This window comes from Pseudopodoces humilis, chromosome 17 (genome assembly GCF_049639895.1).
Source record: "Pseudopodoces humilis isolate 2021_Gansu_Grassland_sample_001 chromosome 17, ASM4963989v1, whole genome shotgun sequence".
In the NCBI taxonomy this organism is placed as follows: domain Eukaryota; kingdom Metazoa; phylum Chordata; class Aves; order Passeriformes; family Paridae; genus Pseudopodoces; species Pseudopodoces humilis.
The window spans coordinates 4,539,125-4,566,763 of NC_142216.1; the positions used below are offsets into that span (position 1 = coordinate 4,539,125).

Below are 27,639 nucleotides of genomic sequence, written 5' to 3' on the forward strand. Positions count from 1 at the left end.
AGAAGAGGAATCTCCATCAACTCCCCCTCCCTAAGCCTCCCTTGCTGATTCTGGTGTGTGAACGTTTTGGAGTGTGTGGCACATCACTTTTGCCTTCATCCCCATCCTCCCCTGCCGACCTCCCTCCCCACATTTGTGCTCAGTGGCTGTGTGTACACAGAAACCTCATGCTGATAGAAAAGTCCTTTCCTTGTCATTAGCCAAGTTCTGCTGCAAGTCAACAGAGATAAGTAAAACCAATAGTGAAACAAGAGCTTTGCTTCAGCAAGCCCACATTTATAGGTAAAAAGGATCCCTGTCATAAGGCAATATAAAGATACAAGGTTTGCAGGACCTGAATGTCTGAACATTTGCCTTTTTTTTCCCCCCCTCATAAAATAAATTGCCTGTTACTACAGGAATCACCTTTAAACTATCAGGCTGCAGCATTGCTAACACCTCATGACTCCTTAATTCAGTGCCTGATCCTATCTCTGAGCAACTGTTTTCTCCAGCAAATGTAATGCTCAAGTGCTTTGTGAGTCATTCGATTTTAATCAAGTCTGTTCATCCATCACAGTCCTGTGGGCCATAGGCTAGGAGAGACTGTGCCAGCCAAATCCCACGTCCTCCCCTTTATGCCAGGGCACTTGATAATCAATCCAAATCATATGGCAGCAGGTTTTGATGTAGGAAATGAAATGTGTGCTGATTTATCAGTGTTCTGGGAGCAACTTCTGCTGCTGTTATTTATTATGCAACCAAAAAGGACAAGACCCTGGCAAGATGATGATGGTGGGATTTGGCCTCTGTTTAGTAAATTTCCTGGCTGATGCTGGTTAGGAGCTATTCATGCAATGTGTGAATACAGGGCTGGTTGTGGAAAACCAGTGTGATGGTGAAGTGGAACAAGTATTTGCTGTGTTTGCAGTGCTGACTGCCTGTGCTGGCTGGGGGAACTCACGTACCGTGTCCCCTCACAGGCTGCTCTGCCTGTTCATTCTGGTGCTTGGGGATCTCCTCTTTGCTGGACCTTTTCCAACACCCTGAGGTCTTGCTGGCAGCTGGGGAGGCCTAATTGTTGTGTGGTTATTGGCAATTAAACTGTGTCCAAAACAATTTCCAAGCTTTTTCAGATGAGTGTTGTTGACATCTGTGCTCACTGTGCACAAAGAAGTGTGAAGGAGGCGGCAAATTTTTATGGAAGAGATCTGGGGTTAAAATAATCGTTTTGGCCATGGTGCAGCTTCATGCATTACTGCCACAGCATGGTGCAGACGAAAAGAAAAGGCACTTTGGGCCACATCTTTACCTTCCCCTGTCAGCTTGGTTTCCTAAAGGAAAAGCCTGATGTGACCACATACACGTGTGTTTATGTACTCCTTTTCCCCCCCCAAAGATAAATTTGAGTCTGTGGGCCACTTCTGCCAGATTTGACAAGGGGTGAGACCTCCAAAATAAGCCATTCTAAATCCTAGGAAGAGAGACATGATGAGCAAAAGATCCTCAAAAGGAGGGGACACTGAAGTGTGAGCTGGCTCTATCAGACAGTGGGAAAGGAGCGTGCCTGGGTGACACCACTGAGGGAGAAGTTTCAGTCAGATCTTGCAACCAGCCATGGATACAAGCGTGTCTCATATTTCCTTCTTTCTGCACAGGGACTGCGTGGGGTGCAGTCCATACAATCACAAAGCCACAGGAGTTGCATTTGATGGATTTAGCAAGGCTGTGTATGGCAATATGGGAGTAAAGAGCCAGGTAGAGTTGGCATGGAGCCTTCTGTGCTTAGTCAAGGGCAAGTTGAGACTGATAACAATAAAGCAGGGATGCAGCCAATGTCTCTTTTATTGCTTCATATCCTCATTTTAATGGGAAGGCTGTAATTAAGGGAATTTAGCTCCAAGCTGTGACCTCACGGGCTGATACTCACATCAGATGCTGCCTTAAAAATAACTCATTAGAAATCAGGGAGTCTTCCTTAGCAGTTCATCTTTTAACAATGCAGTTCCTCCTGAAATACTGGTTTCCAGGCCAAAACCTTGACTGGAATCCAGGGGACAGAACAAGGCAGCTTTGCAGGCAAATAACCTCTCCAGCAACATCAATAGGCTGTTCTTCCCCCTGCTCTCCTCTGCTCATCTCTTCTGTTCTGGAAAAAGTGATGGAAAACTACTGAGTACCAATTGTCCTCTGTTAAAAATAATGGTGGAAGTATCCTGCTAACAGGTGATGGAAACTTTTGCCCTTGCATGTCTGCTAGGCATGGTTTCTGTGGAAAGTTTCTGAACAGCTTTGTAATATTCTGCTCTGGCTTTGTGTAATTTTAGAGCTCCAAGGAGCTGTTTGCTGCTTCAAAGAGAGGGTGAACCCTTTTTCTGGCAATGATTTGATAAGGTAGGGGTTAAAGGAATTGCCTGGTGGTGGATGATTGCAGCACTACATGAAAGGATGCCCAAAGCTTGAAAGATTGAACTTTGATGAGCAGACAGCTTTTAATTCAGCCTATCTCAAGGTAACCGTGTCTGCAGTGGCTGAGGCTGTCATTTGGTGCCACCAGAGTTTAGACAGCACCAACAGACACAGTTCCCAAGCCTGCCACACCCATGGTGAGCTCCAAGCCTTGCAGTTCTGCCCTCCCCATGCCAGTGCCCACACCTGTGGGTCTGTGCTGATCCGCTGAGTGATGCAGGGTCACCGGGCCATAAAACACATCCCGGCTTCTTTCTCCCAGGGTTGCTAAAATATTTTATCCAGGTCACTGTGGCCCCACAAAGCCACATGTTGGCAGAGCAGGAGTGGTGGGCTGGTGATGGACAGCAGTGGGTGAAGTGACACGTAATCAGCAGATCGTTTGTTTGCAGACTTCTTATCTGGAGGCGTTTGCATCAGAACTCTAAATCAAGCAAAGCTGTATGTGAAAGGCACTCCTGACTTGCAGAGGGGGTCACGGGAAGGGTAATTTTGTTAAGCTTTTGAAAGAATAAAATAATCATTAATGAACTGTTCTCTGCATTGGTGAAGTGACATTCATCTGGAGATGTAAACATATTTATGAGCATTAGAAAGAAGAAAGATGAAGGCTTGTATCTTTGATACTGCTCCCTCAGAGTTGGTTGTTCAAAATTTAGAGCCTTGGACCCTGACACTGAAAGCAAGAATTACTTCTGGCTCAACTCAGACCATGTAAGCTCTCAGCATTTCATAGGGCTGGTGTGAGAACTGAGGTGTCCATGACGCAGCAGCTAAAATTAGTTTTGAAAAGAAAAAAAAAAAAAAAAAGAAAGAAAAATCTTGATGGGAGAAAGGATAAATCCCAAACAACCTGCCCAGGATCAGTGGCTGATGCAGGAAGGAAGTCCTGCTCTCCTCTCTGCCATTTCCTGTAGCAGAACCATGTTGAAATCAGTAAACATTGGACAATTCTGCACAATCAAACAGTCCTGCACAGCAGGATGTCACCCACAGAGCTGCAGTGCAGCCTCAGGGCACATTGGAAAGATCAACAGAGCTGCCTGGTCATGGTGTGAAGTCCATTCCCAATTTTATGTGAAGAATCATTGCATTTCTGTTCCTCTTAAACTAGGAAGCTGTTCCCACAAGGAAACCTTGGGAAGAAGCTGTGAAAGGGAACAGCATTTACAGTGTTTGGGCTGGAGCTGATGAGCACAGGAGTCCAACTCCCTTAGACCCATGTCAGCTGTTTCTCCCTAATTCCTCAGCTCCCAGAAGATCTTTTCCCCTTGGTTCCCACTTCTGCGGTCAACAGCCACGGCTGCTCCTTGGATGCTTTCAACACAAAACTAAGAATGGTTTCAAATGGAAATTTGGGAAAATAATAGCAAGGAGAATCTCCTGGAATAAAAAAAAAAGGTCCCTGTGGAGTTAACAAGGCTGCAGTAATGAGGAGAAATTAGCTCCTCAGTTTAGCTTTGAGTAGAGCCTGTCAAAATCTATTAAAAATGATTATATGATTTTCTCTTCCCTGACCCTCTTATACTAAAACAAGTTTTAAAATGAAAAATGTGTTGTGCAAGGAAGTTCTAGGAAGTTCTTCTCAAAAATCATTAACTTTTTGATAGGAAAATATGTGTGTTTTGGTGTTGGCCACAAAGACTCATATTTTTTTTCCTTTGGTTTCTACAAAAGCTTGACATTTTTATCAAATTAGCTGATTTTTTTTTTTTTTTTGGTGCAAGGTGCAATTGAAGCCTCTCCCCAAATAACAGTCATCACAATGATGATGACACCACAAGCTAAATTCTGCCCATTTCATGAATGAGCCCAATTTTTATTTCTCTTCATCACAAAAGTCATCCCACATTTGTTGTACACACTGTTGGTTGCTGTGTTACGGGACATATCACCAGGTATCAGATGCTTTACTCTTGCAGAAGCACTTCTAATGGAGATGGAAGTTTCTGTCGGCTGAATTTTAGAACAACAGCAAAAAATAATAATACAAAACCAAAATATCATCTTCAGCTGCATAGCAAATATGGATCAAAAATTTAACACTGTATCAGATCACAAGCGTAAATATACCTCACCATAAATAAAATTCATTGTACAAAATAACTCAAGCAGCTTTTCATACAAATATGGTACATTTGACAACAGTTTTTGAGAATATTTTCTTGTTTTTTTACACCTTTGATTCTTTTCTCTTTTGTTCTCCAATACACATGAACCTACCGGACTGGAGCAACGCAGGAGGAAAAGGACTAATGTTCAATGCTCCTAAGTGCTGTCAGAGTTTAAAAAGAAAACCACTGAAGTGCTGAATTTGATCTAGTTTGCTTCCCCTTTCTATTGTAGCATTGCAAGTCAAGTGTAGAAAATCCCAGAAAAGCATGTGCACTGCCAATAGTGACATTTTATAATGGCAGAGCCAGAGGGAACATTAGAATAACCCAGTCTGACTTGGTGCAGGACACAGGCCATCCTCTCTCCCCCCTGTAATTCCTGTGTGGAGCCAACCACTGGCCTCTGGAGTGGACATTCTAAGTGGTGGCTGGTGAGTGCTGGGGAGTTTGCACACCACTTCAGCAAAGCAGGAAAATACAGGTTAAAAAGCAAGTCCATTGTCAGTGGACTTGGGAGGATTCACACAGGGGTCAACATTTTCCTGAGAAAACAACATTAGAAGTCTGCAGATTATAAAAGATGGAAAAATACAGGACTGAAGCACAGATTCCCAAACTTGGCAGAAAGTCTGCAAGTGTGGGGAATATGCCTGACCCCCTGGCAATCTGCTACTATTTAGCCCTACTCTTACAAATTTGCTCCCTATTTTCATTAACAATTGTGACATTTAAAAAAGTTTGGGAGGAAAAAAAAATCTGTTTTCATGGAGTTGTTTAAAGACTTAAGCCTGGACCTTTCTCATACACAGACAAAGAGGGTGAGAAAACTGAAGATAAGCAGTGTATTAATCCTTGAGATAATCAAAGGACAGTAACATCAAATCTCAGAAATTAAGACTGTGATTATTACTAGCTGATATCTCACACTACTTGAGCAACAAGGCAAAAGCTCTGCATACGCTCTACAGTCAAAACACTTTACATTTTGTTCATGCACTTTGACATTTTGCTCCAAACATTTAATCCCTTGGAATCTGGAGGAATTTTACACTTTTGCTAGCAGATCTGAGGGCAACAAATAGATTTCAACTACCTGTTCTTTCAAGAACAGCCTGTACAACTTTCCAGTGCAACTGTGTTTTGCAGGGTTTCCGAGAATTATGGCAAAACTACAGGAAAAGAATGCAAAGAGATTTACAGATTATTAGGTAAAATATCTCATGACTCACTCCAGACCTAAACTGATGAAAACAGGGATTTAAATTCACCTTACTATATCCCATTTTGTCTAGGTAGCTGAGACTGGGCCATTTGGTAGAGTTCATCGTTTTGTAGCAGCTTCTTGTTCGTGCTGGTTTCCCAGAAGACTCCAGCATACCATAGCTTCTCAGATGTAGTAGGACACTTAATTTGTGCTGTGCCTAGAGGTGGCTCTGAAAGCCAGAGAGGGACTTGTGCCAGCTTTTCAGCAAGACTTCCATACCAAAATAACAAGCACTTACTATTTAGATCAGGAGTAACGGGATCTTGGTCAGATCTATCTTCCTCGCATCTTGTTTTCCACAAAAAATAAAGTGCTTGATTTTTCTCTTCCTTTTAAAAATATATATCTCTAGATACCCTCACTCCAGTAGTGTAGAAGTGCTGGAACATGATGGAATGCCAGAACTGACATTCTTAGTGGAAGAGCGAGTAGGGAGCAAGTCCCAGATGCTCTTCTGCTGCTCTTGCTCACGACACGGAGGAAAGAACTCGCCTTGCTGGGCTGGGTCCTTCCCTGTCACTCCAAGATTTCAGCCAGACTTCCTGAGATTTCATTTTACTTTCAGATTACTGTGCTGCACAATTTCCTCCCTGCAGCTGCAAATGTCTGTCTCAGTAATTAAAGGAAACTCAAGGTGTGAAAATGTCCAGCACTTGTCACATGTGGGTTATTTATTGATTATCAAGCGAGCAGGTGATGAGAGTCTGGGAGCACAAATTCATACCACACACCAAGATCTCCTCTTGCCAGCAGTAGTTTGCTGGCTGCTGTTTTCTAAGACAAAAACTCCAGCTGGGATATTTCTACTAATTAATTATATGTTCCCTCTGAGAGAATAAATGCCCAGGCTCTGCGTTTTAAACATCTGTAACAGCATGCAGTTTACAAGCATGATGAAATGCACGGAAGAAATACATATTATCACATCTGGATACAGCAATTTTTGCTGTGGCCAGGCTAAAGCTGAGGAAACACTGCCAGTGGTGAGGCTGGCATCATTTTCTCTTGGAGCACATGGTTTGATCTCCTTTCACATCAAGCACAAGCTTTTGTATCACTACAATGACACTACTGAGGGGAAGCAGGTTAGACCAGGAGTTATGAAATCCTCCTTGAAGTTCCACCTGAATTTGTTCTCAATATCCAGGGATCTTAGATTAGCTGACTGGGAAAAGGAAACAGACTCCAGTGTTCTCTCTGAACAACTCTGAACTGGGTATTTTTTAAATTCTTGGTATTTTTTAAAGCTTATCCTATATTTTATCTTTTCTAAACAATCACATGATTTCTGAGTGATGGTAAGTTTCCTAAGCCCTGCTGGTAGTCACCATTCTCTGGAGAAAGGTATTTGTTTACTGTGCCACTAGGAATTCGTCTAAACCAAGGGAAAATAGCATCCCAGATTACACACCCTGGCTCTCACCCTTGGCTGAAGAACAAAGATCCCCTATGTTCAAGGTAACTACACCTGCATCCTGTCAGCACCAGTCATTATTTCCACCCAAATTAATATGTTTGAGAGCACATTCAAATGAATGCAGCCTCTTCTGTAGTCCACAGGAAATCTGGTTTAGTCCATGGAAGATGTGTCTTCAGGGGAGAACCTCTGCATAAAAATAAGTGGACGTCCCACAGCATGGAAAAAGCCAGGCTGTTTTCTCTTTCCCCAGCTCTCTGAAGTGCTGAGGAGTTATCTGGTGACTGCATCACTGCTGTTCTCAAGCCCACATGCCAAAGCTCCCCCTACAACTGCTGGAAAGGCCAAGGACACAGCAGAGAGCACAAAGAGAGAGCACAGAGAGACCCCAGCCTGGGGCAGGCATCCATCCACAACCAGCCTGGCAGGGCTCCTCTGCACCCAGCACTCGATCCTCAGGGCACTGCCATGGCTAACACCCTGCCTTCATCCCTTCTTCCCCTCCAAGAGCGGGTCAGGGACTTGCCTTCAGCCCCTCCTGCTCCATGGCTGGTGGCACATGTCACGGGGGCGTTGATTTGTCCCACTGCTGCTGCAGTGGGAGCGGGTTCCCGGCGCCGTGGGAGCGTGGAAATCTCCCACCTGAGGCTGCAGTATGGCTTCAGAGCGACGTGTGGACTGGGTGAATCACAGGGAAAACCGGACCACTTCATGGAAGAAAAGCACATTTTGCCCGCCCACCCCCACCCCCCCTCAAGTCCGAAAGCTACGAGTAAAACCGATCACAGGGATGGGACAGAGGAACATGCACTCAAACGGGGCCGAGGGGAAGATGTGTCCTCGTGTGGAGAGGCAGACCCAGCCTCTCCCTTGTCAGGCCTCACACCATCAAGATTACCCCTCCCAGCTGGTTTGGGTTCAGTCCCTGCTCCCTTCCCAACCCACGCAGGGTCCGTGTCCACACTAGCAGGTGGTGGCCAGCGACTGGTGGATGGGGGGCTGGAAGCAGCGCACGTGCTCCACCGTGGAACTGTCTGTTTCCACTGACTTCATGTACTTGTTCAGGATGGCAAAGATCTCGTTGTTCAGGATCTGGTACTTCCTGATCCTGTCGGCCATCTTCTTCAAGGGCTGGAGGGACGGTGAGGGAGAGAAACAGTGCATGAAGGGTCTCATGTCATCTGACCAGCTCAGAAGTAGCAGAACCTGTGCCCTGCTGCTGCTGGAAAGCTCTGCTGAGGCAAAGCAGCTCTAACACATGTTCCTGTTCCACTTAGCACCTCGCAGGGACCGCTGACTCGATTCATTATTGGCTTTAACGATTCAAGACAGAGCATTAACAGGATCAGTGAGTGGTCCTAAGTTAACTGTTCCAGAGTCTAGGCTCCCAACTGCTTATTGATAAAGCCACCGAGATCACAGGATGGCTGCTGGAAGTACCAGCTCCTCAGGTCCAGCTTCCCAACCCCAGGAAGAAGAGGAAAGCTTTGGGAGAAAAAAGATTTGATTTTCAAGCCAATTAAAACCTTGGCCTCTCTGCTGAGACTGCAGATGGAAACCTTACAGCAAGGGCATCCAGTAGGAATAAGATTGACACTGGGCTTTGTTGTAATTGATGAATTTGGACAAAGCAGGATAGAAAACAGAAAGAAGTGTGCTGGTTTGGATCCTTTGGGACCTCACCCTTCAACTTACCACATTTTTTATGATTTCATCCTTCCCATCCTGCCTCTGCACCTTCAGCAGGTGGTAACAGAAGTCAAAGAGGTCAAAGCGCCGTTGCTGTCCAAGGAGAACGATGATAGAGCAACCTGCCCAGTTCAGACCATCTCCAAAGCACTGCCTGGAGGAAGGAACAGGGTGATGGGTGGGAACAGATGACAGGATAGAGTTAGGCAAGAGAAGTACTACAGCACCAGGAACCTTCCTTGGTGAAATCGGGTTCAGTCCTGCTTCTAGAAAGTGAGTATACACCTAGAGAAAATGAACCCAGAAGGAGATAATACAGAATTACACCCAGGCCAGGCTGTGTAGGGTGAAACACAGGGTAAGACGGGTGAGAACCTAGCTGTGGGTTGTTGGCCCATCTACCCATCTCCTGCCTGTCACCTTGGGCATGTCCCTTTACCCTGCCCTTTCCTCCAGCTGCTCCATAGCTGAGCACAACAAAGTCCTTCCAGCAAGGACCCACATTCCCGCTCCACCTCCACAGAGGCTCTCACCGCAGCTGAGGGCACCCTGGGGGCTGGCCGGCCCCATCAGAGCTGCCTGGGGACACTCACTCTGCCGTGAACTCGTTGGTGCCCACGGGGATGCAGTACACGAACTGCATGGCGCTCCAGAGCCGGTGGAACTCCACGCACTCGTCCACGTGCATGACCCCGTTGGTGGGGGGCGGCCCGCGCCAGATGGGGTCCTGCAGGTAGCTCCGGATGCGCGTCAGGATCACCTCGAACATGGAGAGCCCGCAGCACAGCCGCTCCTTGGTCAGCAGGTCCCCCTCCCGGGCGATGGCTATTTGCTGAGGACAGGGACAGCCAGAGGGACACGAGTGAGGATGTGACCCACGCATTTAACGCTGCCTGGTCTCTCCCCGGCTCCTTCGCCTCGTGGGAGGTCCAACCTTACCTCTGATGGCTGTTCCCATGGCACTTCCCACCAGAGAATACACATCCCTCAAACAGGAGGTTTAATACTGTGCTCCAATCTGTTTCACCGACCTCAGTTATCTTTTGGAGTAGCTATGTACGTCAGAACACCAGAGCTGAAGGCAAAGCTCTGACCAGAAATACTGATCCTTCACTCTGCTAGCACGCTGTTCTGCCCTGTTAGTGCTACTCAGCGTTTGGTTTCAGGACTTTCATTTCATGGGGTTCATCTCATCATTTCTGAAGATTATCAAGATAAAACAGGACAGAACAGGGACATTTTGCTTCCCAGGACACTGCCATCATCTCTTCAAAATGCAGACAGCCTACGGTTTTCTTGATTTCTTTTGTAGTTAGAGTTAAAAAGCTCTGAGGAAGATGAGAAGCCACTGCAAACTTGATACTGAAAGACCTGTGGTTTGTAAGAAAGCCAAATAATTTTTTTCCAGATGTGGAAGCTTTACAGGTGTGGATAATTTCTGTGACATCCATGCTCACATTTAGATACACAAATCTGGAATAGTTCCACTGGATGAAATTATTTTGGCTTTTACACTAGAGGAAAATTAAAAGAGAATTAACTTCATTTCAGACCCATTGCTCCCCAAGAGGACATAAAAAAAAGCAGGGGGGATTTAAAACAAGCAAGTAGGGCCTTCCCTCAAGCTCACTGAGTGGTGCAAGTGTGGGGGTCTGTCACTGCCCTGGTATCCTCTCAGCTGCCCCATTTCCTGCTGTTCCAGCAGCAGGACTGACTTCTCTTTGCAGTGCTGCCAAAAATAACTCAGGAAATGGGAGCTGAGTGCTGTCAGAGGCGTGCAGTGGCTGTGGGAGGCTCTGTGCTCACCTCGGCAGAGTGGCTGCACAGCAGAGCCTTTCAGCCCTGCCACCACTCTGGAATAGGCACACAGAACAAGCATGGCACTGACTGAGACCCTGCCTATCCCAGAGGACCTCCTGCAGCTTTAAGCAGTTTTTAAGCATTTGCTCCATTTCCTGCTGTCCCTGTAATGCCTATAAAAATGTTATCCCAATCAGTCACGATGGGGACTCACAGCAGCAGGGACAAAGGGCAGGCACATGTCCTGGCCAGACATTAAGAACATGAATTATGCTTGGTTTGCTTGGGTCATCTTCATTTCGCTCTGAAAAATGCATGAATGTGCCTGCACATCCCTGTTCCTGATTATCAATTTATGCTGGCAGTAACCTCAAGCATTTTTAGTCTGGTTGCTCTTGAAATTAGAAGCATTTGAATTCTTGCTTGCGCCACCATTTCAAGGATGTTCTGGGGACCTCAGCTCAATTAGTGGTCAACTAATAAGCAAATATCAAGGGAAAGCTGTCATCATGTGCAGAGGCCACATTTGGTGTGGGATCCCTCAGTCTGTTAAAAGCAGGAATGGTATCACTGGTTCCATGGCACACACCTGCATGTGCTTGGTAAGTAAAGGTTTATTTTATCCAGCTTTTTAGCTAAAGGCTGTACACTGTCCCTCTCTCCTCACCTGCTCCAAGCTCTTATGGGCACAGATCTGCACACACTATCTATCATGGCAAAATAAGGACACAGTAGAAACAGAGCCATTTCAAATATAAATTAGGTGTCAGCATTACTAAAACATAGTGCTAAAAGGGATACTTTTGAGAACAGACTTCTCCAGTGATCTTGGTACACGATTTTTGAAGAAATCTTAATTTAGAAAGGGATGCATCTGGCTTTCAGTGTAGGTAGTGCCACTCAGTTATGCACATTCACAGAGTTTGGTTCTAAAATTCATCACAGTAAGACCAGTCTTTGACACAGGACTGCCATCCTAGGGTAGGTATCTTAACATGGGAGAGCTGTTGGTCCTGTGCTCAGAGCTGCCTCACAGTCTGGGGTCCCACTGATTTCTAAGATCAGGAGAGGAAGGATGCTGTCAAGGTAAATTGTCACAGGATGCCACTGTGCTGACTCTATTATTCCTTCTGTCTTCAGAAGCAAAGGCTCTGATTATTGTCAGGGAAGAAACCAGACTGACCAAGCACTTTTGAAAACCCCTTACTAAATACCTTTATGGTCAGCACTAATAGGGTGAGGATTCCTTTAATGAACCACTTTGACCCCCCCCTGGTTCTTTATAGATGGTCCATCAAACAGCAGCTTCTGGATTTCCAATGCAAAGTAATTATTCACAACAATCATTGGCAGTTTTCCTGCCATTGCACAAATCCAGTTTTGATTTTCTAGTTTTTGAACCTCTTTTATAGCCTGTTTACTGGTGAACTTGCCAGAACCCTACCCCCAAAACCTGCAAAAACCAATAGATCCCCACTGTAACATGCATGGGGCCACCTTTTGGGAGAGGCATCGGGCAGGCAACTTCAGCTTAGATTCTGGACAATTGCTACAAGGCATTTATGCATTCTGCAGGAAAAAATCCTGTATGGCCTGTGTCCAAAACTGCATTTCCAAAATGCATGTCCAAAACTGCATAAAAGGAGCAAGCTTAGAAGCTATGGAGGCACCTACAGAAAGCAATTCTTGTGTTCATTTACATTTGAGCTCAAAAAAATTAAAAATCTGGTACCCAACTGTACCTGTGTAATGAATATGGGAACAGTTTACAGAAAAGTAACTTTTTAGGGGGATGTGAATTATCTTTTGTTTCCATCACCATTATAACTACAGCAGAGATAAGCAACGAGTGGACTCTAATAGCAGAATTCAATGATGATTTTGCATGGAAAGAAGGATAGATAGAAAGACCAACACAAAGACACAAAAACACAGAGGTGAATTCTTTTTCTCGAGTGTCTCCTTTAAAAGGAATTGTCTACAGAGTAAGACAAAGTCCTCAGTTATCCAGCCAATTTCTCTGTTTCAGATGATTTCCAATGATGCAAAGTTCAAAATGTCCTTGATCCATGAGAAAAAAATACAGGAACAAATATCAACCACTTTCTGCCTGACATAGATCTGTCACCTCCTACACCAGCTGAGTGTTCGTTCCATTCCCTCTTCAGTACATTACAGGAAAAGGGTGCTGATTCATTTGATACTTCAAAAGATTTTTATCCCATCAACCCCAAGTAAATGGGCACTTGAAGTTTGATTATTATTATTAGCAATGGAGCACAAATTCTGCCCATTACACTGATCAGTCTATGGAGATATTTTAAACAGTACTGAATTTCTGCACAAGAGATCTTTCCCAAGCTGAGACCCATGTCAAGAAGATAACTTAAATGGAGCCATAATTTTAAGCATGTGCTGAAGCTCTAAGCATGTGCTAGGAGGGAAACCATTCTCAGATGTATTCCTTGACAGGGATGAGCTTAATGGACCACACTGCAGTCCTAAAATGGGGTCCCCAAAAGTGATGGCAATTGATTGTTAGGACAGCCCTGCAAAGATTCTCCTCAAACCACTCCAGCAATTCTCCATCCTTTTGAAGTGGAGAAGAGGTTTTTGGAGTTATTCTGATTCAGAACTAGCTTCTAGCACACTAGCCTTACAGCTGTCTGCCAGCTCTCCTGACTGGAGGCAGCAACACATCTCTGGACCCGCTCACAAATTTCCCTTCAGAGTGTTTGCTCAGGCAAGGATTCAGATTTGTTCATCCAATTGATGTTTTGGGGGGGGAAAAAAAAATCAATCAATCAATCAAAAAAAAAAAAAAAGAAAAAAAAGAAAAAAAAAAAGGATCACTCTTCCCAAGGCCAAGCAGGCCATGTGGGGACTGCTACGAGTTTCCAACAGCCATCCCTTCCAATGCAATCCTTACCTGCGGAGTGCCCAGCCTCTCTATTAGGGGAACCAGGTGAAGTGGGGCATACTTGGCTTCGAGACGCTTCATGCGCACCTCCAAGCGTTCTCCTTCTGTCAAGCGAGCAGCAAACAGTGAAATGAGAGGAGGAAGTGGAGACCCGCAACTTTCCGCAGAGTTTGCTCAGAGCTGCCCCCCAGCAACCATCCGAGGAGACTGTGGGATCAGGGAGCCAAACCGAGCAATGAGGGGCCAGTGATGCAGAGAAGGGAGGGATGGGCGAGTGCAGTCTCAGCAGCAGCTTTATCACACATGTCCAAAGCATGTCCCTGTTACCGAGCACTCCTGTTGAGATGGACATTTCATGCTGTCATTCTCCAAAGAGGCTGTGAAATGGCTTCCAAACCTTAAAGGGAACCCCCAAACTGCCTGAGGTTTCAGGTCATGGCTAGGCTACGGGAAATGCACCCCTGGCTTTTGTTTGCACCTGATGTTTGGCTGTATCCACTGATCTGTTTGGAGGGGGAAGCAGGGTCAGAGATAATCCTCAGCAGAGATGGGAGAGAAAACAGCCTCTGGGCAGAGACCTCTGAGTCTGCCCACTGCTTCCCTCTCAGCTTCTTACCTTTGATGTAGACCCTGGGCAAAATATTTTGGAAAGGAGCAGCATGCAGCAAATCACAAACTTCTTCCTGGGACTGAGGCAGGAAGAAAGAAAGATAAAGTAAGTTAAAAAATATCTGTGGGGGAGACTGAATGGCTCAGGGGCCTGGGCAACACTACAACAGCTCACACCTACAACACCTACTCAGATCCAACCCAGCTCAGTAGCAACTCCAGTGGTTTGAACCTAAATGATCTAAAACTGGAAGCAACACTTCAGCTTCAGTCAGGAAGTTTCCCTAACTCAAATAAGTTACTTCCTGCCTGAACAAAGCCAGGCCTTTATACTGATTTTCTGTCCTACTTACTAGCCCTGAAGGTAAGAGGGGATAAAGAATATGGAAGCTTCCATTTCATCTTACCCTGAATGAATTCCTGCAGCCTGTTCTTTAGGAGAGGGCCCAGGCAGAAATTACCTTTTGGTTTAGTTATTTTAGGAAGTATACATGAAAAATATACTGACATGTGGCTCTTCTGCAAATAGGTACATCATAACTGGTCTGAAATGATTTGGTTGTTGGTGTGGTGTTCTCAGCCAGGGCTATCACAATCCCAGTGGTGCAGGCACCAGGAAGTATAAAACAGAAGTCCAGAGAGGAATAACACCATGAGATGCCACCTGAGGGGATGCATGCCAATGCACTTGAGAAAAAAATAATCCCAAACACAGATGCACAAGGAGGAGAAACCTAGAAATAGGCAGGTGGAGACTGAGGAGCGATGGCCGACAGTACATTGTACACGAGTCTGCAATGGGCAACAGCAGTGAGGAAACCAAAGCTGTTCAACACAGAGGCATCGTGTCACGACAAGGCATCAGCCTGCTCCTACAAAAGCCTATCCTAGGACATGCTTTCAGTTCTGAGCTCACTGGAGAGATGTAGACACACTCGGAAGCAGATCATGACAGCGCAGCAGGAGGAACCCGGGGCTGGATGGAATGACTCGGCTGGGCCTGTTTGGGATGCAGGGGTGGACATCCCCCCTTCCAGCCAGCAGGACAGTGGAGCATGGAGCTGCAGGAGGCTGCACTGGCGCATGGATGCTGGGATGAGAGCAAGTTTGTGGGAGTGCAGTTTGTGACACAGTGCTGGAGGGACAGGAACAGTCTGGGGCCCCTCTGTGGGCACAGAGGTGCTGACGTTAACAGAATGGGCCTGTCACCTTGGTCATTTTGTTTGCAAAACACTGTTCACTCCTAGGTAAATGTTCTTCTGTTTTCCTCTAATAAAGTGAGCATTTTCAGCCATTTGCAGCCTGCATTCACCTCATATGTGTCCCAAAATTAGTCACGTTACTAACAGACCTCTTCCCCAAGGCCCATTAACCGAGAGCACAAACTCTGCTTACAAATTTCATCCCAAGCAACCCCTCATTCCTCAAACTTAAACAATAAAATGGGGGTAAAATGCAGCAGACTGGACATCTGCATCAGAGCCATTTTTGCCAGGAAATACCACCAGCCTTAGATCACTCAGACAGCTCTGAAGGTAATTGCAGGATAAAAGCAATTCTTGCTGATGCACAAGAGCTCCATTAGAGGGAAAATCTTGTTCTGTGATGGCTCTGTGCATCTGACATCCTCCAGCAAGTGGGAACCAGAGCCCACTGCATGCAAACGAGTCTATTACCGTGAGGAAAAACAGAGGATCCAAGAGGGAGAGGCTTTGTCTGGCACAGAAAGTAGGCAGATGTGGACTTTGATGGGCAATCTTCCTTAAAGGATCCCCAAATTCCCACCATCTTTATTTTCTGCTATTCTAAAATGCCAGTACGCTGCTGATGTACAGTTCCTGGGACTGAAGGAACATTTCTGCATTGAAATGAAGGAAGAAACCACCATGTCCCTTGAGTGTCCCATTAAAGATGTGACAGGAAAGGCAAATGCAGTACATCCAGCAGAAAACCCAACACTGAGAACAGCAGAAAGCACTGACAAAGCCACAAAAGAAACAGAAACTGCCAGAATATAGTTGGCAACTCTGGTCATTCTATAAAATTCTATAGAAGCCAAGCTGCTGGGTGATACATATCTCTTGTTTTCTTAATCTTATGCAAGCACTGCTCACTGAATGTGTTTGATACACACCATCAAGAATTAAAAGTCTCTAGATCTGGAGTTAAAATGCAAAGGGCAAGGGCAGATATATGCATTTTGAGGACATGCAGAGACTTTTAGTTTTCTCTGTGCTCTATAGCCAGATAAAACTTCAAATCTTTGAACTTCCTTATGGCTTTGCTCTGAACAAAACTTCTGGTTTTGCTTGGAAAGCCTGTCTTATGTTAGGGAAGTTATTTTGAAATACTTCTGGAGAAACAGAAACAACCCTGCCCAAACCATTCTGACACAGTATGCATATTTAATGCACAATTGTGTTGTTGAGCACTCCTCAGTTGGCTCTGGGCGAAATTATAAGATAAATTCGTTGCTTTGTAAATTTGTTATGTGAAAAACTAGAAGCTAAGAAGATGAGTGGCACCCAGCCACAGCCTTTGCCCCCCACCAGAAAGGGCATCATGTGAGCTGGGAGGCTGAGAGACTTGTGCACGTGTAAAACTCCTGTGCAGGGGGCAACACCAAGTTGTTACTCCAGCCAAATTTTCAGTGAAGATGCCCTAGGACATATATACTCAGTAGATTTCCTTCCTGTTGGACTGCTTTATCCATTTCACCATTACAATCAATCAGGCCGTTTCCATTGCACTGGCACCCCAAAAGAGCAGAGGGATCAAATCTACTTCTCACTGTACAAATATGTGTATCAAAAAGTATTGATCCCTGCCCCAGAGAGCTTACAATCTAGAAATTAACTCCAGTTGGTTTTGTTTCTAAGCAGGACAAACAAGGGGCAGCTTTGGGTCCAAGAATGTAATCTGGATCTTCCAGTACTCAGCCATCCCAGAGGCCTGACCGAGTGCCAACGCTCACCATCCCCATGGACATCCCCAAAGACTCCAATAACACAGCCCCAGAGAGTCCCTGAGAACATGAGAAGCTGGAAAATAACATTTCCCAAACTCTTCTGCTGGAGAACCCACTTGCACTTCTACTCTTGAGCTGGCAATTTCGGGTACGATGTTGGTGTGGGGGTTTTGCCTTACCAAAGCCTGCTCGATAAGGAGGCAGAAGAGAATGGCATTGCCCACTTCTCTGAGGCTCTGGAACACGTCAGTCTTCAGCTCTGCATACTCAATGATGTCCTTCAGCTGATGGTGGAAAAACTCCAGGATTCCTTAAAAGAGAAGGAAGGACTGTCAGAAAGAGACTGGAATCACTTCCCAGAAATTTGGATAAAAAGATGATCAGTGTCTGGTATTTCCTTTCACAAACTGCAGCTGCTAAATGGATACACAGAGGCTGGCATTGGGAAGAACTAACATGCAGTGTCTTATCCTGCTTTCAGTAAGCCTTGGGAAATAGGGAGTTACTCATATAAACTCCCTGGATTTCTTCATCAGAGGAGGAAAGAGGTTCCAAACTGTGATGGATGACTTGGTGCTGGCCCATGTACAGCAGCCACAGTTTCTGACTGCAGCCGTGCTGCAAAAAATCTCTTCACCAGCTAAGGAGAGCATTTAAAAAGATTTAAAAAGTACCAGTGAACTCACAAAAGCTTACACAATCCTGAAAACATAAGAGAGGCTATCAGAAGACATTCCTTTATCACCCATCTATGTGTTCAAAAGGAAATTTCCAGCAGGAGATTTCCTCAAAAGGTTTCCTATACACGTTCCAGTGTCAATGGCAGAGCAGCTGAAAGTGTCCCAGCAAACCTGGCTGCAAGTGGCAGTGGCAGGACAGGAGCCCAGCCTGGATTGTGTGGATGAGTGTGGGCCTGAGTAAATGCTGCAGCAACACATGGCTGAGCTCCTGCTCAAGGATCCATCTGCAGCACCCACCTGGAGAGCCATATTCATGTCTTGGCAAGCGGCAGATCTTGGGCATTACTTCAATCAGAGTCTTCACATACTGCAGGATGGTGCCTTGGAGCTGTTGGAGACAAAGGGAGGTTAAACTGGAATGCCAGGTCTCCTGGCACTGGTTTTGCAAGAGACTGGTTGTGGATGGATCCACATCTGACAGCACAGGATGAAACTTCAGCTGGAGTCCGAGAAGAACTTGCTTAATTTGGATTTCACTCAAATATGAAATTCAGTCCAAGTGTAAGGAGTCAGAGTGCTTTTACAGCTTCCTCCCAAAGAATAAATCCCAGCTGCATGGATTTTCCATTTCAAAATACAGCTTGCTGTGTTTGCACTGTTTGCAGCTGAAATCCAAAACAAGGCTCAAGTCTTAGATACAGCTGGACTTGTGCTTCTAACCCAAAAAGCATTTCACCAGAGCTGCCAAAGGACTCACTCCCTAGCAAAGGAAATGCTCCTTCCACCTGAGGAACGATCACTGGACACTCAAGAGTTTAATAAAGAATTTATGTTCGCGTAGAGCAAGTTTCTGCAGATCTGATGTTCTGGACATACATGGATTAGAGCAGAGCTTAGTTTAAAGCCCTTGCTGTCATTTGGAGTCCCACACCTGCACCCTGTGGATACATTCTATGAGATAATGCACTCAATTCCATTTAATCAACCATTAAACCTTTGTGCTGAATGCTGTCTGATCCTGCTGGGAAGGCTCCATCACCCCACAGGACTCGCTGGGATCCCTCACCAGTGCAAATCAGCTCCAAGTGCTCCAGTGCGGATCAAGAGACACGAAGGTGCCCAACGGGAACGCCCCGATCCCAACACCCACACTGCCTGCCTCTACCTATCCAGGCTTTGGGGTTTCTCCACCACCAGGGCCAGGCTCAGAATTACCAGGCTCTTGACGATCTTCAGCAGCTCTTCCATGACCACGGCGATGCCTTGGTAGCCCAGGAGCCGACAGATGGTCTTGAAATGAGGCGGCCCCACAAAGTTGCGGTAGGAGCTGTAGATGTGGCTGTAGGCGATGTTGAGAGGCTGGGAAATTGGAAGCACACTGACAATTAGGCAGGGCCATCGATCAGACCTGCAATGCTCTTACCACAGTATTACCTTCCATCACTACAAATAAGTTTTAAGGAGGGGAAGGAGCAGAAATAATAATACCAATGGTCATTCCCACTTCTGCTTCTTGTAGGAGAAGAGACTACTTTTCTTCCTGTGTGCTCAGATATACTCTAACCTCAACACTGTCATGGCACAAGGTTTTATTATCCTCCTATGTAGCAACTCCACTTTCATTTCCAAGGTAATTTACTCTCCCATAGACTCCCAATCCAATCAGTTCAGTGGCCCTTTGCCTCTTCAAAATCAAATTGTTCTCTACTAAAATGAAAAGTTTTATGTACGTTTAAGCAGACAGATTTTTTTTTTTTTCCCCTATGAGCACTTGCTTTAAATAAGGCATATTAAGAAAAGCAGGAACTGAAGCAACTGAGTTTAAGGGCAGATGGAAAAGACAGAGAAAGATCCTTTTTGCATCCTGCAAAGCTTTACATCAGCCTCTACTTAACACACATCCCATGGGTCCATGACAAGGGTGAGAATCTGACACTGATCTAAGGAGAATGGTGCCCAGGACATTGCCCCCAAAATTCTTAGCAGCAGAGAACAGAAATTGATTTCCAAGAATGTACTCTATCAGTGTCATCTTGGAAATATGGAAATTGCTGCAACATTTACAGGATCCATTTGGTGTGAGACAAAGAGAGGCAGAGGGAATTAATTCACTTGTGTGTTCTGCAGAGAAAAAGTACTGAGAATCAGATTTAGCTGAGACACCACATGCTCGAGAGGGCTCTGCAATGGATGGAAGTGCTGGCATCATGACTCAGCCCAGCAGAGGGGCTGCACTCTCCCCCCATAACATCTCCAGCCACAGCAAAAAAGCCATCCTGGAAAAGATCCTGGCACATAGTGCTCCTTCCAGCAAAACACAGATTAACCCCGGGCTCATGCTCACCTAAAGGTAAAACAAAGATAAGGAAACAAATTAGACTGAATCCCAAATGCCTCCCTGTGGATATTGCAGACTCCACTCCACAAGCATCCCCTTTTCTGCCAGTAATGGAGCCAAGGGAGCACTGGGATGAAGGCTCTGAGGAGGTTTGGATGAAAGGGAGAAAGGGCTGAACAAGGCAAAATGTTGTCTTTGCTCCACCACTGCTGCAATACCCCCAGCTGGAGGCTCCTGTCATCCCCCACTCCTGACTCACTCCACAAGATTTACTTTCAGTGCATCATCTGAGCTGCTAATGGGTTACAAAGTCATTTGCTAAAAATTGGAAATGTATTTTCTTTAGCTCTCAGCTGTAGAATTTCACCAATGTACTGACCACGCTTTCACAGACTTGTCAGTTACTTTAATCAATTAATTGTCCCTCATTTTGTCACAGCCCTACAGATCTGGTCCAGCAGGTTGTTACCTGCTGTAATTCCCAAGTGCTCTTTGAACCAGCAGAAATAAGGCACAGCTAGAAAGTCTCCTATTTTCTGTGAAATGCAATTTCACCTCTTGTTCCTGGTAGGTGCAAATAGCCCTGAAACACTATTAAGTGCAGAAAGACCGCCTTGGAGGCTTGCTCACAATAAGCAAGGACTTTCTTTCCCATCAAAACTTTTTAAATAAAAAAGAAAAAAAAAAGGGCCCTGGGTATGTGTCAGAGTTAAGAATTATTCAGGCAGGCAAAAGCCTACTTTCAAAGCTCCAGCTCTTAAGAGAATTGAGCACCCTGCTCAGGCTTCTGTCTGCATCCTCAGATAACCAAGTCTTTAAAAATCTGGTAGAGACAGACCCAAAGCCACTGCTTCTGCACCCTGATACATTTGAAAAACTGCAATGTGTTTTTTTGAAAAGTGTTTCTGTTCAAACACCAGATAATGCCCAGCCTGGAACATTTTCCAAATGGCCAACATGACTATCTCAGAGGGAAGTCAGTGCCCCAAGGCTCCAGCCCAGCCATATTCCCATAGCTTTTATTGCTTTAACTTTTGCAAGGCACTGTCCCAGTGCCTGATGTCCCCAGAAAGCTGCAGGGGTGATCCAAGTGGCCCAGAGATGGCTCCTTGCACCTTCCTTCCACACCTCCCTGTAGGCTCCTTTACCCTACTATTTCCCAAGGGTTAGTATACTGGGGTTCATCCTAGCGTGGGGGAATAAAAAAATCCTTATTTCAGTGGGCTCATGAATACACATTCATGTCTGGAGGACTCTTTGCTATTCCTCGGCCAGGGGAGTTCTGTCTGTGCATGTTCCTTGTCCCTCTGAGATGCATTGGTAGCAGTTGTGGTGCAGCTGGTCAGATTTTGCCCACAACAGGGCTGATATTTGGCTGTACAGGCAGCCAGCAGCTGGTGCTGCTGCACAGCCCTCGCCTCGCAGCACGCCCTCAACCCTCAGTGGGATAAAGGGGCTGGAGAGCAGCTCCCAACAGCTCCTCTCTTGAGTGGGGGTCTCAGCAATTAGCCTGATTAGGAGAAGACACATTTTAGGATGTACACTGGCTGCAGATGAGCAGGATGATTCACACCTGCCTGTCTGCAGGATGAGGTGGGTTCATGGAGCTCTCTGCAAAGCCATACAGCGCACGAACAGCAGGCTTGTGTCTAATAATAATGCTCTGCCAGCAATTAAAAATATAACTCCATTTAAGGGTGAGATACACAGCTTGGGCTAAAGACTGTAGGATGTAAAAAATTACACCAGTGGGTATTTTAAGACAAAGCAGCTGAAGGCACAAGCTGGCTGCACAGCAGAGCAGAGCAGAGCAGAGCAGAGCAGAGCAGAGCTCACTCCCCCGCGCTGGGTGGCCGCTTCTGACCCCTCAGAGAACCAAAGCCAAAGCCTGACCCTGACATTTCCTGGGAGCAGCAGCTGCTGGAGACACTGAGGAGGTTTGCCCCACCCTTGGTTTGGGGCCAAATGGGCAGGTTTTGGGGATGGGAGGCTGGGATGTGCAGCATGGGGCAGAGCTCTCAGTGTCCTACAGAGCCCACCCTGAACCCAGGGACAGCCATCTGTCATTGTGAGAATGTGGGCAAGGTCCCAGTGCTGCTTTAGGAGCTCAGGAGATTACCAGCAATGCTCTGGAGAAGCTTTAGCAACAAATGAAGCAAATCAAAGCTCTATTTCCATGTCTTTGACCTTGTTGTTTGCCACCACTCAGACCCATCTGAGCTTACCTGAGGAAAGCCAGGGAGAGTTTTATCTGATAAAATTGAACAGAGATAATAGACAGTACTGACTGTTACAGAATTACCTTGGAAAACTGAAGAGCTAATGAAGACCAATATACTCAGAGACAAAAAAAGAACTTGCACACAGCCCCAGACAAGTCAGGGATCCCAGCCAACCTAATTTCAGTGCAACAGCTGAGGGTGTCTTAGAAAGTGGAATGAGTAACTCCAGACTCAGCATCAACATTTCTGGGGAAGTTCCTCTCGAGCACATTTTGGCTTTAGAGAGGAGCAAGTCACTTGTTCAGAGCCTCTCCCTACCAGGCCCATCTGTCCCCTCCTGGCCACAGGCTCGACCTGCTCCCCTGAACACCACAGGCACAGGCTTTGCCCCTCCCTCCTGCCCTCTCACCAGAGTGATACGGGACATCCCCAAGTTGTCTGTAAGTCAGAGGCATTCAAAGGAGAGCGAGTCTTAATCCTATGTAGTTCAGCAGGAGGTCAAAGTCTTTGAAAACCCAATTCCTACTCCCATCACACAGTTTAGAAAATATTAAAAGTCTACTGGAAATTGCAGCACCATCAGGGATCAAAATGTACTTATGGCTCTAACTTAAATCAGTAGTTCAAGTGTGCAAGAAATCACAGAATTAAAGACAAAGCCCCTGAGTCAATTTGTACCAGGATCCCAGATTTCACACCATGTACCAACGTGTCTGTAACCCTGGACCCTGCTGGGGCTCAGTGATGGTTTTGCTGGGAGAATGTGGATATAGGAAAAAACCCAAACCAAATAAGCCAGCAAAAAAACCTACCCAGCTTGTTTTCTCCTGCCTTGGAGACACACACTTCTCCCAGAAGCTTTTAGGGATAACATTCCCAAATCACTCGAAGATGCCTGCCCATCCTTCCCTATTGGTTGCCATGGTGAGAGATGACGGAACCCGTGCTGGGTATAAAGGAGGGAGTGCAGGGAAGGGATTTAGCAGAGGCAGGAGGGAGGTGAGTGCTGGCAAGGCACTGCCTGAGGCCACCCTGTCACAGAGCCACCGCCACAGGGCCACCGCGACCTGGCCGCAGGTAAGTGCTGGCTCTGGGAGGGCTCAGCATGGGCACGTGCAGCCTCATGTAAGGACAGATAAGCAGTCATTAGGATGAGCTTATTCTTGAGTGAATTAAAGGAAAGTTACTGTTAGAGAGAGAAGAAAAAGGAAAGAATAAACCAGCTCAGCTGAGCAGAGGTGCTGCTCTGAGCACTCGCTGGCTGGGAGGGAGAGCCCTGCAGTGAGGCTCAGAGAGCACTCTGGGGACCTAAAGGAGTGATGTGCTCAAGTAGTTTGTGGCTGTTGCTGAACAGCCACACAGCTCAGAGAGTATTAAAAACTACTGGACATTGTCCCATCAGGGATCATAGTCTACTGCTCACTGGCTCTGGCTCAAATCAGTTTAAATGTTTAAATTTATTAGGTGAGCAGTGTCTTTTTTCTGTCTTTGTTCTTATTATTCATATATTTTTGTTTCCCTAAAGCCACTGCTTTTGTATTTCACCAACCTACAGACTTCACATTTGAGATTCTGATATTACAGTGTGAGATTCTGCAGGAACAGAGAGAGTTTATACTTTATTAAGCAAGGAAGGTACAGAAAATGCAGTGACAACTTGAAACAATGAATTAAACATTATGGAGATTTCTAAATGTCATTTAGGCATAAAATCAAAATATCTGTTGATTGTCAGGTTCAAAAGGCAAGCTGGAGCTAGTTTAATGATCACTTTACATTAATCACTTGCAGTTTCTTTTTTGTTTTGTGGGAAACAAAAAGCTAAAAAAGCTTCTGATAGAGACAGGCAGTCAGAGAGATTTAAAAAAAAATATAACCGGAGCAAAAATATACCCTGTACTCCAACTGGATGTTTTTGTTGTGAGGCACAGTGATACAGTAGTCTGGGCAACAGCAGGATTTGTCTTTTGCAATTTTGGCATTATAATAATTTAACCTAAGTGAGCCAGGATAGTCTTGAGTCTAACCGAAGGGAAGGTAGAAGTCAGTGGAAAGACTTCACCGATGTCGGTGTCCTTTGAGCCCTGACACGGATCACAAAACTGAGCCTCTCCCTGCATCTGGTTTCAGGGGCACGATGAACATCGAAGTGCACAACATCACTTACACCAGTGCCACCGTGTCCTGGGCCATGAGCAGCCCCTGCCCAGAGAACTTCTACCACGTCATGTACCGCCCCAACTGGAACAGCGTCTTTGCCGGCTACCTGCGGCAGAACTTCCACCGCGAGCAGCGCGTCCCGCACCCCCTCAGCTCCCTGGTGCTGCACCGCCTCACACCATCCACCATCTACGTCCTCTGCATCACCTGCAAGAACTCCTACCCCTCCAGCAACCACTGCACCACCTTCCACACTCTGGACAAAATCCCCCTGGTTTTTGGCGGCTCCAAGCACGAGCCCACCACGTCCATGTGGATGGTGAGCAGCCTCCTGCTCCTCTGCTTCCTCGCCCTCCTGGCCTACGGCTGCCTGCAGTTCTGGTCTGCACGGTGCCAGCGGGCTGCCAGGCTGAAGCACCCTGACAGCAGCCCTGAAGAAGTGCTGGAAGGAAGCAGCTCACCAGAGGAGCCACTGAGTGATGGACTGAGAGAGGAGCTCCTGGAAGTGCCCATGACCACTGTGCTAATGAGGAGCTCCAGTCTCATGAAGGAGAGCCCCTATCACTCCCCTCACTGCTTTTTTTCCTATAAAAACAGCGATGATAAAAGGGCCATCTTGCCACAGCATGGCCTTCAATGAAAGCAAAAGGAAACAAAATCTTGCTTACAGGTCTGGTATGTCCTGCTCTTTCCCAGCCCTTGCCAAAAGGACTGTCTGTGTGTCCATGGCAGCTGTCTGTCCCAGGGTAGAACATGAGGCATATACATTGGTCACAGGGAGAAAGATTTTTATCAAGTGACAAAAGTACTCTCATTTGCTGAGGTTTTTTAAAAAAAGAAACCAAGTTAGCTCTCTGGGAACAGCCAGGCTTGGCAGACTGTAGTGTCATTAGCTCATGTGCATCAGTGCTGTAGGTTCACTTAAGAGTCATCAATCAATGTGCACAAGAACTAAACTCAAGTGCTTTCACACTTGAGTGCCCCTCCACTAGCATCACAACCCAAGACCTTGTAACCCCTGTATAAACAGTCATTGCAGCCTGAGTAAAAAGCTTTTTTTGTCAGTATTAAGCAGTGCACACTCAAGTATTTTAGTAATTCCCATTTTGAACAGAACAAGGGATTCCCGGAGTGGTACCTTCCTCGGGGAGCATCACTGCATCAGAGCACAAACTTGCTCACTTCCCTGTGATGGATGTGACTCAGTCTCAGTGCCAACACCAAGCAAGAGCAGTGCTGACATCCCTTAACACGGGTATTTTATGGAGAAGAATATGGAAAAGCAACGGGACACTGAATTTGCTTCTTGCATGGCTGTTTGGTTGCACACAGCAATGTGACGCTGTTCATCCGCACCCACCACTCTGTTAATGAACTAGTCCTTGCATTTCTTTCCCTTCCTAAATAAATATTTCCAACATCCACCCCTGCTGGCTGTTGTGGCTCATTTACTGACCTTGGACCCGTAGAGGTAATAGGGCTGGACGTTGGCAGGCTTGTCCCGCTGGGGCTCCTGTGTGAAGGGGATCGCTGTCCTCACAAACCTGCGGTGAGCATGGGAGACAGGGAGGGGAGTGGTGAGAGCCTGGTTAACAGGGCACAGTCTGGGATGCCCTGCAGCTGCAGGCTAGTTAGAATTCATCACATGAGCTACATCAGCTGGAATGCAAAATCTTGTCACAATCTGTTGGTGTACAAGCCACCAAAAGAGAGATTTCTTCTCATTTTTGGCAGGCAGGAAAACAACATCTGAGCAGCTACCAGAGCTCTCCTGCTGAGTAAAGCAATCCTCAGCCACTTCAATCACTGTCTAACTGCTGCTTGAATTTGTTACTAATATTTTCAAGACCAAATGAAGATGGTGGGTTTCAGCTTAATTTTAAGAGTAACTGTTGCATCCCACAGGGAGCACAAACCTCGCCACAAGGCATGTCAGTTTTATGTGGCAGAGGTTTGACGTTCTGGAAAGAAAAGCAGGGTCTCCAGGTGGCCTTGCTTTCCCTCCTCACCTGTTGGTGGATCCATTGTAGCAGTAGTTGGGCAGGAAGTCGAAGTTGAGCTCCCAGAAGACGTGGAGGGTGATGCGCCCATAGGGCGCGGACACGTTGTGGTTGGCCTCGCGGAACATGGCATCGAAGCTGTCCAGAGTCATGTGCTTGCACAGCAGCCTGTGAGTCAGGCGATTGATTTCCAAGAGCCACTCCAGCTCCTGCAGCACATAAAGCAGCAGAAAATGCTTTGTATTTCAACAAAAACAGCTGATTTAATTGCCAGGGGAATGTTTTTTTTTTATCCACATGCACACAGAACTAAAGACATCAATTTAACTCAGCAGCCAAGGCCAATTGCACTTCCACTCAAGGGGGTCCTGGGCCAGTATTTTGTGAACCTGTAGGAAGCAAAATTAATTTGTTCCCCACTGAGCACTGGCTGGCTTTCACCTCAGAATCCTCCAAAGGTGGAAACTGGGAAATTTTACACTACTTGACTCTGATGCTCCTGTAACATATCGAAGACAGCAAATGCTGTACACACATGAAAAATGTCACAGCCCCCTTCATCCAGCTGGGAATTAAAGCCAAGATTTCCTTCTCCCAGCTTTCAGGACTCTCTTATATGAGCTCTGCAAAGTCTAACTGCTGACTGCCACCTTATGATTTACACAGATACTTAATGGTCTGATAATAATGCAATTAAAGCTGCATAAACAGAAATAGTAAAGACTCGGCAGCACAAAGGAAGATACATGACTGGTTGAAACCTACTGCAGGGGAGCACTGCACTCAAAACAGAAGACAGTTGACTGTGTATCCACAGCAGTTTATTAGTCTCCCTGCTCATACTCAAGAGTCAATGAAAGTTCTTACCACGATGGATGTCAGGTCCTCGCTCTCGAAGCGGCTGATGGCCTGGTCTAACGATTTGTACATGGCTGCAGAGATGCGCTGGGTAATGAGCCTGTTCAGGTCGATTGATCTGCCCAGCAACTGGCAAAAGAAGAGATTTGCAT

General features: G+C 46.1%; 2 protein-coding genes across 5 annotated transcripts in view; one reads left to right on the forward strand and one right to left on the reverse strand.

Moving 5' to 3' along the window:
• Nucleotides 1-7,999: 7,999 nt before the first annotated feature.
• Nucleotides 8,000-27,639, reverse strand: part of CYFIP2 (cytoplasmic FMR1 interacting protein 2) — a 45,806-nt gene continuing 26,166 nt past the window's right edge. For all 4 annotated transcript variants that reach the window (XM_088063486.1, XM_088063487.1, XM_005523618.3 and 1 more), the window contains 11 exons: nucleotides 27,497-27,616; nucleotides 26,639-26,838; nucleotides 26,086-26,173; nucleotides 19,125-19,268; nucleotides 18,207-18,297; nucleotides 17,409-17,539; nucleotides 14,269-14,341; nucleotides 13,662-13,756; nucleotides 9,526-9,764; nucleotides 8,939-9,086; nucleotides 8,000-8,374 (listed from right to left, as the gene is read on the reverse strand). In XM_088063486.1, the coding sequence (XP_087919612.1) occupies nucleotides 8,207-8,374; nucleotides 8,939-9,086; nucleotides 9,526-9,764; nucleotides 13,662-13,756; nucleotides 14,269-14,341; nucleotides 17,409-17,539; nucleotides 18,207-18,297; nucleotides 19,125-19,268; nucleotides 26,086-26,173; nucleotides 26,639-26,838; nucleotides 27,497-27,616 (1,497 nt within the window). In that variant the 3' untranslated portion in view covers nucleotides 8,000-8,206. The remainder of the gene's footprint in view (nucleotides 8,375-8,938; nucleotides 9,087-9,525; nucleotides 9,765-13,661; nucleotides 13,757-14,268; nucleotides 14,342-17,408; nucleotides 17,540-18,206; nucleotides 18,298-19,124; nucleotides 19,269-26,085; nucleotides 26,174-26,638; nucleotides 26,839-27,496; nucleotides 27,617-27,639) is intronic.
• FNDC9 (fibronectin type III domain containing 9) lies at nucleotides 23,458-26,053 on the forward strand. Its single transcript, XM_005523617.3, has 2 exons — nucleotides 23,458-23,546; nucleotides 24,600-26,053. Exon 2 carries the CDS (start codon nucleotides 24,607-24,609, stop codon nucleotides 25,267-25,269), a length of 663 nt encoding a protein of 220 aa, XP_005523674.2. The 5' UTR covers nucleotides 23,458-23,546; nucleotides 24,600-24,606; the 3' UTR covers nucleotides 25,270-26,053.